The sequence below is a fragment of the Trichomycterus rosablanca genome, chromosome 13 (genome assembly GCF_030014385.1).
Source record: "Trichomycterus rosablanca isolate fTriRos1 chromosome 13, fTriRos1.hap1, whole genome shotgun sequence".
Classification (NCBI taxonomy): Eukaryota; Metazoa; Chordata; class Actinopteri; order Siluriformes; family Trichomycteridae; genus Trichomycterus; species Trichomycterus rosablanca.
The window spans coordinates 16,593,904-16,607,739 of record NC_086000.1 but is presented as its reverse complement, the minus strand read 5'-3'; the positions used below and the strand labels follow the sequence as shown (position 1 = coordinate 16,607,739).

Below are 13,836 nucleotides of genomic sequence, written 5' to 3'. Positions count from 1 at the left end.
GAGAGTGTGAGAGCTGTACTACTAAATTGAACACACCTGCTCCCTATGCATACCTGAGACCTAGTAACACTAACAAATCACATGACATTTTGGAGGGAAAATGACAAGCAGTGCTCAATTTGGACATTTAGGGGTGTAGTCTCTTAGGGGTGTACTCACTTTTGTTGCCGGTGGTTTAGACATTAATGGCTGTATTTTGAGTTATTTTGAGGGAAGAATAAATTTATACTGTTATATAAGCTGCACACAGACTACTTTTCATTGTGTCAAATTTTCATTTTGTCAGTGTTGTCCCATGAAAAGATATACTTAAATATCTGCAGAAATGTGAGGGCTGTACTCACTTTTGTGATACACTGTATATATAAACACTGCCTAAATGCTAAATGCTGCGAAAGTAGCCTCTATAAAGTACTGAACTACAGGTTTAAATATTTTTGTAAACAACAGATGTAAATGAAAACGTAATTTAGTTTTTAAAAATTAAAGAAAATTGTTTTCACTTCATTATTGGTGATTAAGTGCAAATTGATGGGAAAAGAAAAGCAATTATATCCATTCAAAATCAAATCCAAAACACAAAGTGTGAATCCACTGCATTTATGTCTTGTGTCTAATTGCATTTAAGTATTTCCACCCAAAACATTGGTTAAATAATTATAACTATTGTTATTTAACAGCTATTCAATTAAAAAATCTCACATTTCTCATATTTTTGCCTATTTATCACTGCATTGCTTTACTGCAATCATGCAGAATACCTCAGCAATGGCTGTAGTCTTAATATATTTAAAAAATATTTTTTCTTCCAGAGCCCAAAACGGATGCCGTTTGCAAGTTGTGTTGATACTTCCCTCAAACCTCAAATGTCAGCCATAAATATTGGTCCCTGAGAATTACACCACATAACTAAAACACCAAAATGCATGAATACAAAAGAACAAACACAAGCATATAAGCCTGGCAAGACATATGCAACCAAAAGTAAAAATGACTGTTCTTTGTAATTCTGTAGTACCCTTTGTACAATAAATGGCCTGCACTGCAGCTGAAATTTTTTTTTAAATCCACAGATATTCACATTTCCACTTTGGTCTGCTGCAGCAGCATAACTACAGACGTGCCTGGAACATTGTTGGGTGCTGCAGCTTCGGTAGAATCTGTGTTATAGCTTCCCTCACATTTGGAGCAGCAGCAAAAAATATGGGCGCAGGCCTCCACAGCCTGTTGAATGCTGCGCTGCGTGCTTTCACTGACAAAGCAGTAAAGCGCTGGGTCGGCAATACAATTAAAGCTAGTAAGCAAAAGTGAGAAATGGTAGTAATTGAAGATCTTTTCAATAAAGGAGCATTCTCTTTCTATAAGTGTTCGCACAAGCAGGAAGATGTGGTATGGTGAGAAACATACCAAAAATATAATAATAGTGCTTGTCACCAAGTACTTAATGCGGATTTTCTGTGAGGTCTGTGTCCCTGCACTCTTTCCCACAGCCCGCAAAACCCGAAAGTAGGACACGGAAAGGATTCCAAATGGAAACAGAAAGCCCACATAGAAGCGGTAGTAGTTGATAGGGTGTTCCCATGATTGCATGGGGTAGTGCTCGAAGCATACTGACTGGTTTGACTTGTCCCTGCTCAGCTCCTTGTGGTGAAAAAAGATGACTCCCAAACCAAGCTCCTTGAGCCACACCACGGCACTGACCAGCGCTGCCGCTTTCATAGTGCGAAGAGAGGAAAAGCGAAGGGGGTAGACCACAGCCAGGTAGCGATCTATAGAGATGCAACACAAAAAGCCAATGCTGACATAGATGTTCTCGTAGAGAAGAAAGCCACACACCTGGCAGGCCCACTCACTATACCTCCAGTCATCACCTTGGAATATGTACTGCAGCCAAAGAGGCAGAGAGGCAAGGTAGAGCAGATCCGACACAGTCAGGTTTAGCAGGTAGACACCCAGCTCGTTGCGAGCTCTCAGCTGCAGCCAGGCATGGTAGAGTGAGTAGGCGTTGGTTGGAAGGCCCACCAGCAGGACCAAAATGTAAGTCCAGGAGAAGAGGTACTGGTGAATATCATGGTTAATAGTGCAGTCAATTTGTTCGTCAGACATGTTTGGCATGATGGACACTTGCTAGTGGACCATGTCTACAGAGAAAGGTGTGCTGCTTTAGTCATTCAGGTTCAGTCCCGCAGATACCATGGGTTCTAGAGGAAGAAAGCAAAGCAAATTATATTTAAAGTTAGAATTAAAAGTATATGTACAGTTGTAAGAGACAGACTTAAAATTTCAGTGATTTCTGCATCTGATGTTAAGCTTGCTTAAATTTGGATAGGGCCATTTTCCAACATCTTGTATTTTACTTCACACAAAATGGATGGATTTGGTAGTGCTACCTAGCACCTAGACTAACTGGTTGGTTCCACCTGATATATGAATGTATTTTGTAGGTATAATCACTGGCTGTAGCTCAAGTAGCTGATATGAGCAATTTATCAACTTCTACTTAATTCATCAATAAAAAGTGCAAAAACAGATAAGGTATAATTTGGGTGGAGGACTGTTCTCAGCACAAAGGAATCTGAACTGGGTCGGAACAGTTATTAATCACGTTTTCTGTTCTGTTTGGTAACGGTCATTTAAAATAATTTAGCTTACTGTGTTAAATGGTAGTGTAGACTAATAGGTTCAATATACCAGTTTAATATTACAATATTTAGCCTGCTCTCAAGCTTCAGTGCTACCTAGCCAGTAATTCTGTTTCTATGGTAACATTTAGTAACATTATTACAGTCACAAAATCTTTAGTCCAAAGTACATTTCAATTGTGTATCTGCTGTTTCTAAGCATTGTTTTGACTCCAACATTTTAGAAGATTCCCAGACTTCAACACTGATTTGGAATGGTGTGTCAGTGGGTGCCCAACATGCTTTTAAGTCCTGTTGATACATAAAATGGCCCTTCAGTGTGGGCATCAACACTGAAGGATTTACACACTTTGGAGAACCATATGTTTTCTCTTACACTTAAGGCATTTGAAAATAATTCCAGGCATTAATTTTGGAATAAACATAAATCTTATAAAACAATGAAGTGAATGAGGTAAAACATCAGGTGTCTTTGTACTAATGCTGGTCAAAGAGAATCTACAAATTATTGCTTACCATATTTAACATACTATACCAAATACTATTTAGATCTCTACATTGATCATCTTAAATCCTTGTTCCCTGCCGATGTTTTGTGTGTGTGTGTGTGTAAATAGATTTGTGTAAATGTGATTGTCTTTACTTCATTCTAATAATATTTATTCTCCTCCCAGTAATCAGCTATGACTAAATAAAGGTATGCAAAAGTGTTCAAGCAGGGGTTCATTAATATGGATAAAATACAAGTAGACAAAAGGGTTAAATTATATGATAAAACTAAAAATTATTTGACCACTAATATGTGACAGTCAGTTTACTTTTTCTTACAGATTCATCAACTAGGTGATTGTATAATGGTAAGGTGTCCTTAGCAGCAGCATCTCATCAAGCCATTGGCAAAAGCACATAACGTCGAAGGACTTCATAGTCTATTCACTCAGCTCTCACTATGCCAAAATATCCTTGTGATTGAAGTAGCATTTCAGATGAAGGCCATGTTGCTTTTCACTTGCCTGAATCAGACTGACTTATTGTGGCTGAAATTAAAGTTTTAACAGTTTTCTTCATAACAAATTCATACTACTGTAACTTGAATTGGTCAAATGCAAGTTGTATAGAAGTGTTTGGCCATCCCTGACCAGATTAGATATTTTTACTTTCTTGAATAGTTAAGAAATGCATAACACTTTGTACTGTGTCCAAATTTGTATACGTCACAACTACAATTTTATTTTATATTTTTTTGCCAAATATAAATATATGGTGCATTTACATTGGCAAACATGATTCTTTTGCAGATTCTTTTGTCACAAAGTTAACAAAATATATAATTAGGACAGGAGTGCCCAAACTCTTGCATACACTGGTGTAAAGGTAAACGGATTAAACCAGCATTATTATCCATCAATATTATCCATAGCTGAGCCACTTCACTGAGCACCAATACACTGTACAGCCAAAAATATGTGGACACCTAGCCTTAAGCTTTTTGGACATCCCAGTCCAAAACTATGGATAATAATATGAAGGTGGTACCCCATATGTGCCTATAAAAGCCCCACTAAAAAGTTCTTATTAAAATACCTGGCAAGTCATGGTTTAGTAAATACATGCAAAACCTCATAATTTCTTAGCAAAATTAGTTAGTCATTTGAGATAAATAAGCAATATTTTAGGTTTAGGGGCCAGTGATAGCTCAGTGGTTAAGGTACTGGACTAGTAAACAGAAGGTTGCCGGTTCAAGCCCCGCCACCACCAAGTTGCCACTGTTGGGTCCCTGAGCAAGACCCTTAACCCTCAATTGCTCATTGTGTTCCGCTCAATGTGTAAGTCGCTTTGGATAAAAGCGTCTGCTAAATGCTGAAAATGTAAATGTAAACAGTAAATCAATTGCTAAATACACTCGATTGGTGCAGCAGACTAATAATAGAACATCACTGCCAAGACCCAAGTCAACAGACACGATTGGATGTCTCAGAAAAAAAGGCATGCCAGATGGGGAATTATCTCTGTAGATGCAACAGGGACTTTTTGGGAAAGGCATCACTAAGACTGACCTAGAAATACAAAAAGAGTAGCATGGTCCTTGGTATGTGGTAAGGTTCTCTGTGAGATTACACAGCTGGTTGGTGTAAAAGATGTGTTAGAGAAGGTGTGTGCTAGCTCATGAATAGCTAGCATGAATAGCTCTGTAGTCCTCCTCAGCCAGTGAGGATGTTGTGCAACCAGCAAAGACTGGCAGACTGCACAGAGTAATTAAGAATATCCAAATTTGGCAAAAATGGGGGAAATGAAAACTGTTACTGTAAATGCAATGTAAATATCAAGCAGGTGCATCCATGCTTTTTTTACTTACAGTAAGTAGTACAGAGGTATGTCAAAAAACACTATTTTCACTGCCTACCCTGCATCAGCAATAAAGTTTTAGCCATGCCACATGGTAGAACTCAATTTAAATAGAATTGAAAATTCTTAGAACAACCCTGCTGTTCAGGACTTCAGTAATTAAGTGGTAGCCGAGTCTCTTGTTCTCTTGTGGTTCACCAGTCTCTATCCATAACTATGTACTTGGACTACTGGCACAAGAGAAATTGGATGGCAGCACTGGCAGTATGTGATTGAATAGTGCAATAATGGTTTCTTTGGTTTAGCCCTTTGGGGAAACCATTAATTTTCAATAAGGGCAGCACGATTGATCATGTTTTAATCATGATCAAATTTTATGGCATCCCTAACTCTACTGTTTTTTGATCTACCCTTTATCCCATTTAGGGTTGTGGCAAATCCAGAAACTAAACTGTCACTGCAGAGCAGAACACATTCACTCACTCATTTACATTTACTCACATCTAAAGACTTGAATATAAAGAACCCACAAGGTAAAACATTCCAAACTACATGTTGTACAGACAATACTTGATGCTGTTAGGTACTAACTGCAACACTAATAAAGAGGTTTGATTCTCAGTTATTTATTTATTTATTAGGATTTTAACGTGATGTTTTACACACTTCGGTTACATTCATGACAGAAACAGTAGTTGTTACACAAGTTAGTTCACAAGTTTAAAGTCAAACACAGTCATGGACAATTTTGTATCTCCAATTCACCTCACTTGCATGTCTTTGGACTGTGGGAGGAAACCGGAGCTCCCGGAGGAAACCCACGCAGACATGGGGAGAACATGCAAACTCCAGGCAGAACACAGGACCTTCTTGCTTTGAGGTGACAGAGCCATCGTGTCGCCCCACTGATTCTCAGTTAAATAAAAGCAATTAAATGTAATTTGGTGAATTTAGTGTTAGAAATCAGTTTTAAGTGCCTCAAATGTATTTCAACACAAGTTCCCTTTTCCAAATTTGTGTCTGCATTGCTTTGTGGTAGTTAAATGTCTTCATTCTATTTCTTATTAAAAAATGAAAAAATAGCAGCTTTAATAAATGTAGGTTAACACTGTCTGTGAACATGTATGGCTGACAAGATGAATGTGTACAGGGTTTGATTTTACATAAAGTAAAAAATGCATTCAGTTTTTGGGTGTTGGTACAAATGTAGGTCCTAAAACTGTTGCTTATTCAGGCTATTGTGAGACATGAGGTAAAATGGAATAAATGCAATTTGTCATGATGAATTGGCTGCCTATTGGGAATTATGACCTTAAACTGTTTTTGTTTTATATATATATAAGTTTTATATAAGTATGTATTTGCTCACACACAAACTGTGGACACTACTAAGCTTCACCAGCTGTGGAGAAGCACATGGTACATAACGTGTGCCGCACTCTTTGCTTAATGATTAGAAAAATCCTGAGTTTAGAAAAATTCTATGGTAAGTAGAATATTGTGATACTGCTGTGAATCTATAAAAGGTATTTAAAAGACATGGCAGTATACAACTTTTTACATAAATGTGTTTATAAGAAAATGAAAGCATATGCAATGAATTACCATGAATTGTATGCCATATACTTAAGCTAAAACACTACAAAAATGTTTAAGAAATCAGATTAGAGAAAAGGTTATACACCTATAAAAACAATACTGTATGCTGAAATTGTTGTAAATAATTGAGTAGGTAATATCAGAGCAGTACTACAGTTTATTACAACTCCTCTGGTCTGAGCGACCACTCTTATAAACCATTTTATAATGAAGTCAATAGTCAAATGTAGTACATGAGGTATAAGAATCAGAAAATTACTGGCAAAAGTATTTACATGATAAATCATTTACACTGCATATATAAATAGGTGGTTTACAGGTGTTCTGAACTGAAAATACCCAGCTGGCTTAAAAACACATAGTTGGGTGTTACTGAAGCAGTTTTCTAGACTCACCACCACAGTATCTCATTTTTGATTGATTGATTCTGATTTAACCTGTGAATATAATTTATCTTTAATTCTTTATTAAACCACACACAATAACACACAACACTGGTTCAAACTAACTCAATACAAATAAACCCTACAAACACTTGGTAATTCTATAGGAATAAATCAAATAAAGATATTACTTGCTGTAGAGTGGATTCACTTCTCGCCGGATGCTGCTTGCAACGATGAAGCGACAGAAATGCGCAATTGAAGCGAGCTCAGTTTCAACTGCTGCGGCGAGCGCGCGCACTCACACACACACACGCACCCGCGCGCGCGCGCACACACCCACACACACACACACACACACACAGAGAAAGCAGCGCTTTAGCAGAATGTTATATACAGTATCTTCCTGCTATAATGTGACAAACACAGTTTCGCACACATACACGAGATATCAAAATTGCCCAGTTTGTAAACACATATTCATACTGTTTTTTATGCGATTCTTATCATTATTATTTTTCTATCAAGTGAAATTAAGTTGCTGTACTCTTCAATGCTCTGAATGTTCCTTTTTTATGCTACTTTGGCAAGACTATAACTGAATATGGTTATGCCACTACAGCTTATTAAATAACTGAATAGGGGAGAGAGAGAGAGAGAGAGAGAGAGACGTGAGAAAGCAGTGCAGTGGTGTCACAAATTCTGACCAAATAGTTACATTCAGGAAGCTTGCAGTTCCTCCCACACGCAGCTTTATTACAAGTGTACTCAGGTATTCTCATTCTTGCAAATAAGGTGGAAATATTACATAATAGCACATGGTAATCATTCTTATTTCACCATCAGCATGCTGCAGCATACACTCCAAATCAGACCAGACAGCATTGTGCATTCTAAGATGCTTTATTGCTTTCCAGGGTTGTACTGTAACATTTTGTATTGACAACCCTCATCATCAAGGCACTTATGGCAGCAGAATTGCAGCTTACTGGAAGTTTTCTGTTAATAAACTATATACAGACTACGCCTGTGTGTTAAGACATAGTATAACATAACTGTACACATACTGCCCTCTAGCTTGAACTAATGCCCATCTAAACTAAAGTGAGGAAAGATCTACTGGAAAAAAATAAAGCATGTCTGTGCATCACTTTTGATAAGATAGTCTGCTAAATTCTGTTTATTATATAAATGCATCCTATATTGACTTTTTCATTTTAATGATCAAGTATGAAAAAGCTTGACAGACTTGCTTACTACATTTTATGACACTGGCTTGCAGTTTATGACACTGTGGTTGCAAGTGAAAACATGATCTGCTACTATAGTGGAGCCAAAATTCTACCTCATGCATTTTTAATTGAAGTGCTGCAACCGTAATGAAACAACAGGTTAACAGTCTGAATAAAAACTATTCAACCACCACTACAAAATGCACAAAACTACAAAAATTTACTCTTAATCTGTTTGCAACAATCCAGTCAAACAAGAACAATTTAAATAATTTAACAAATATAAGAAGTGTTTTTTTTCCAAATTTAACACAAAATGCCACTTTTAATGACTACTGCAGTCTCAAATCATTCAACTTTTTAATGACAAGCATTTTCAGCATCTTACTTAGTAGTGCATCCTTCTGCTCTTTTGGCCTGCAGCAAATATGATGTATAGCCAAAAGAGCTTCTGGCAGCGTTCCTGAGAAATCGTAGGCCATTCCTCATAGGCAGTGGCATTCAATTCAATAATATTCTTGGGTTTGCGTGCTGCAACCTCCTTCTTCATATCTCACTGAAGATTTTTTGAGATTTTTTTAAAGCCAGGCAGTTGTAACAGCCACTCCAGAATCTTTCAGGACTTCTCCTAAAACCAAACCTTGGTGGACTTTAAGGTATGACTGGGATTATTGTCCTACTGGAAGGTCCAATAATGCCCAAGCTTCGACTCATAGAAGGTATGATGTTTTCTCTCAATTTCCTGATACTTGATTGAATCCATGTTGCCATCCACATGATGCAGGTTTCCTGTATGAGAGCATCAAAGCAGCCCCAGAGAATCACCAAGCCACCGTCATGCTTCACTGTAGGCAGGGTGTTCTTTTTAGCATATACTTCATTCTTCCTCCTCCAGACATTCTTATGATCCATAGGCCTTCAGAGAACAGAATTACAAAACTTCAGTAACAAAAAGTCAGAAGAGGTGTTTGTCTTAGTGTTCAAGCATGGAGACCTTAAGCATTTAGTATGCACTTTATTGTGCAAACTGAAACCTCAGTGCGTGCTGCCACCAAATCTTGATGCAGGTCTTTTGCAGTCCCTCAAGGGTTTTTGACCACCTGCCTCTTCAGAAATTTGGTAGGAGCTGGGGATAGATGCCTCTTTCTCCAATGTCCAAGTGTTGTATCCAGTATTCCTTCCTTTAACAAACTATGCTTCTAACTGTATCTCTAGGTACATTCAGCACATTTTATATATTTTTGTAGCCATTTTTTGTTCATGCAAACAAGGAAAAGAATACAGTTGCAGCTCTAATGAGGGATTCTCTTTAGTGGGTTGAATACTTCGGTGACTGCAGTGGTGATTGAAGTGGCATGTGTAGAATTTGGAGAAATTACTTGTTATAATAATTGCACCCTAGCTGTTAAAATTTTTGTTTGGTTTATTACAAACAGATTTGGGGGCAGCACGGTTGCTCAGTGGGTAGCACTGTCGCCTCACAGCAAGAAGGTCCTGGGTTCGATTCCCAGGTGGAGCATTCCGGGTCCTTTCTGTGTGAAGTTTGCATGTTCTACCCGTGTCTGTGTGGGTTTCCTTCCACAGTCCAAAAACATGCAAGTGAGAATCTGGTGTAGCCAGTAACTATCTGTCCTGTCATGAATGTAACTGAAGTGTGTAAAACATGACTTTAAAATCTTAATAAATAAATAAATGGCCTTTGCTTTATGCAGCTATAATACTGCACTCCTGTAAATAACAGCCAGCAAGTCAACTGTGGCATGCTATTAGTTATAACTCTGACAGGTGCATAATTATGAGAGAACCTTTAATTTCCTTTCTTTATCTCAGTCTGTCAAGGAAAGAAAGACGTACCAATCAAATCACATCTAAATTACAAAAAGCTAGACCAAACTTTATCTTATACAGAGCAACCTCCTGTGGCTTTTTAATTAATTCATTTTTATTTTTAATTTGCTTTGCCCAAATAAAGATCAAGGTGGACCTGCATCACCCAGGAACACTGGGTGCAAAGCAGTAATACACCCTGAACATAATGCCAATTCATTGCAGGGCATTATTCACTTATCCATTTACTCAATCCTTCACAACAAGAGACAATTTAGAAAGGCCATTCCATCTTCTGCACCTTTTTAAAAAGGTTGGAGGAATTCTTACAGACAACTCTTTACAGACTGTGACTGGAGGCAAAGTATAAACACATATCCATCAGACCCTGATTCTGGCAGACAGCCACACTACCTGATGCATGCTGGTCAGTTTGGTTATGATTTTTTAAAAATATTTTTACTTGCAAAGATTTGTAACCAAGAAAAGTTTAGATCAGTGTAAATGTTAGCTGCCTTTTTATATTAGTCAGTTAATCATGTTTTACTAATAATAGTCATTTATTAAAAATATTCATGATCATGAGTTGAGTACGTATTGCTGAGTTTTTTAATTGAATTTTATTTGAATTAATACATCCTTTAGAGGGTAAGAGTGTTTCCACATTATATTGCACATTTACTGATCCTTTGATATATGTAACATTGGAAAAATGTAGCATAACAACATTTGTAGTTTTGGCACTTTTTATTAATATGTTAATTAAAAAATAAATAAATAACCATAGTTGGTAAATGAGTAGTTGTCTGGAATACATTGTCTAACTAAAATTAATTTATTACAAATCATATTATTAGCATAATTTGAGTAAAACATACATACATTTAAGAATTTCTTAGTATTTGGTACCATAGTCATTTGTAAAATGGACTTGATCATTTCTTTTGTACAAAAGGTCAGATTTCAATAAGTGTTATCCTTTTAATTTAAACATATGAATTGACAGATTAAGAATATGATACCTGCAGCATGTCTCTCTAAAGCAAGCTGTAACTTGAACTCATCTGAGCATGTTTCCACTGTCTTTCAGTCCTGACATGAGCTCGAGTCCAAAGAGCTCTACAGTGTTTTTGCATTGAATTGACCTATGGCTTTCTCTTTGCGCTGTAAAGTTCAAAGTTATATTAATTGATGCAGCAGCGTTAAGTGAAGTACAGAGCCCATGAGGGCAAATTCATAACAGTAGCATGATGGACACATTCATCAGTGGTTTCTGGCTTTGTCCTACACTAAATGAGATTCATCCAGACTTCCTAAATCTTTTTACCGTGTTATGTATGGTAGATGAAGAAAGACCTAAATTTGCAGTCTTGCAACAACAAAGGTTCTTCTCCCCCCCCCCAACTTTTCCCCCCTAATCTAGTCGTGTCCAATTACCCTGATTGCGTCCTCTATACTGATTCGACCCTTCACCGCTGACTGAGGGCGCCTCTCAACTGATATACTGGCATGTACAGTCAGTACAGACTGCATTTTTCACCTGCACGAGTCGTTCATACACTTGACGGGCACTGTGTACGGAGGGCCACACCCCCATCAGCATTATTCCTCAGCCCTGTGCAGGCGCCATCAGTCAGCCAGCAGGAGCCGCAGTTGCACCAGTTATGAGGACCTACGATCCGACTTTCTTACCCTCTAACCCTGAACAACAGCCAATCGTTGTTCATGCTGCCGCCCAGCCCAGTAGAAAAGGCAGAGCTGAGATTCGATACGATGTATTCAAACCCCAACTCTGTTGCGCTAGCGTACTTTACCGCTGCACCACCTGAGCGGCTAACAAAGGTTCTTTTTGAACTGACTGACAAATCCCTCAAAGTTAGGTATACCATAAACATGGTGAGCTACAACCCATCTTCGTTTGCAGACGGAGCCTTTGGTGGATCCTCCTTTAATCATCCTTACCCATGTTACCCCAATCTGTTTATACTTACATAACAGGTCAGCCAAAATATTAAGTCATGTCTTCGTACTTTGTGATAGGGTAAATTCTCTTGAACTTTTATTGAACATACAGATTCTTAATTTTACTGTATTTTACTTTTATGAAAATGGGGTCTGTATAACCATGACCACATTAAATACTAAGCACTTTTAAAATGTATGGAATTTATTCTTAAAGGTTTAAATTTTCATACAAATTGTTATGTTAATTAATTCGGTGTTTAACATTACAAATAATAAACATCTGTATACAAAATGTTTACTAGACTAAATACAAAAGAGGAATCTTGATTAGTGGTCACCCCTCACTGTATTTGCACTTAATTATTAAATATTTAGTTTTAAAAACCAGTAAAAATAATTAGCTAAGTTAGAGACAGAAAATTATCCTGTATCTTAAAAAAAAATGTTTAGACATGTATCAATACAAACAGACCATCTTATTGTCAGTATTTTGCTAAGTCAAGAAAAAAAAAATGCAGAGATTATTTAGAAAGTCTTTATTACAAAGTTTTTGGATCACAGCTTTTTACAAAGTACAAACACCAGCTTTCTAATCTACACAAGATCATTTCAAAGAGATCATTTAAAATACAATCCCTTCTCAAATACAATCCAGATCAAGTGTATTAGTGTGTAAAAATCCCTCTGTAGCTGTGCACAGTTGAAGAGGCACACACATCACCCAGTAAATACGAGTGCACAGCTGTTCTACTAGTAAATAATATAAATAGAATGGAAGGGGAACTATTAAATATTGTACTTGTCTAAAATGTAGCAGAAGCAGACATTTGGTTTGAGTATTGTATTTCTGCAAATTAGCTTTTCAGCACTTTATTCACCTAAAAAGCATTATTGTTTTTCTCCATAAGAGTAGTCATCAATGTTACACACAAAGTGAGATGTTGAAGGAAGTAAGAAGAGCTTAGAAATAACAGCAAAAGATTCATGTAAAAATGGAAAATATTTAATGATATAAACTCAGTGTTTACTGAAAAAAAAAACACTGAAAAATGTCCCAGGTTTTTGAATGACTAAGAGAACACGAGTTTCCACAAAGACTGTGGCATAATGTAAAAAGATTAGACAAAAGACTTGGTGGGAGAAAAGCACAGTGCTGTGTTTAAAGGAAAATCCATTGTACAACAACAAACAAAACCTTAGGACCAAGATAGCTTGCAATCAGTTAATGAAGGACTAGCTGAATCACTACATGTAAATTGTTTCCATTTCACCAAGCACTTAATTCTGGTCAGGCATGTGTACACTCTACAAACACTGGATACAAGGCAAAGATACACAAAGAACTGGGCGCCAACCCAGAGCAGAGCAACACATTCACTTTATTTAGAGTTTATTTAGACTAACAATCCACTTTCTACCAGTTTTGGAAGGCAAGAATTTATACCTAAGCAATTTTGTTTCAGGTGCAGATAATACAGAGAGGGCCAATATAGTTTTATTTCAGAAACAGGACAAACAACATAGGAAATGTTTAAGCCCAGTGTACTTTGTTTTTATGGAATTGTTGTTCTTTATAAAAAGGTAAACAAAAGGTAACAATTCTAAAATGAAATCACTCTGTACATACAGCTTATTAAAAAGATATCGATGTTGTGAAAAGAAATTAAACCTTGAGTAGATCTGGTAATAACCAATTACCCCACCTCATAACATTAAACCTAATGAGACCCTGAGAAATCTCCATGAATGTAAAGAAAATAAAAGTGCAGTGGGTAGCTCAGTAATTGGGCAGCTCAGGGTTGACAGAATAAATCCCTTTAATGAGTCAGCAATGAATTGCTT

At 37.0% G+C, this 13,836-nt stretch overlaps 1 protein-coding gene across 1 annotated transcript; it reads right to left on the bottom strand.

Annotated features, from left to right (window-relative positions):
- Positions 1 to 1,077: 1,077 nt before the first annotated feature.
- Positions 1,078 to 2,115, bottom strand: LOC134324962 (ovarian cancer G-protein coupled receptor 1). The gene has a single exon (XM_063006925.1). It carries the CDS (start codon positions 2,113 to 2,115, stop codon positions 1,078 to 1,080), a length of 1,038 nt encoding a protein of 345 aa, XP_062862995.1.
- Positions 2,116 to 13,836: the final 11,721 nt, after the last annotated feature.

What these genes read in the sequence shown, in the direction of transcription:
- LOC134324962 (XM_063006925.1), bottom strand. Translation starts at nt 2,115, where the DNA reads ATGCCAAACATGTCTGACGAACAAATTGACTGCACTATTAACCATGAT.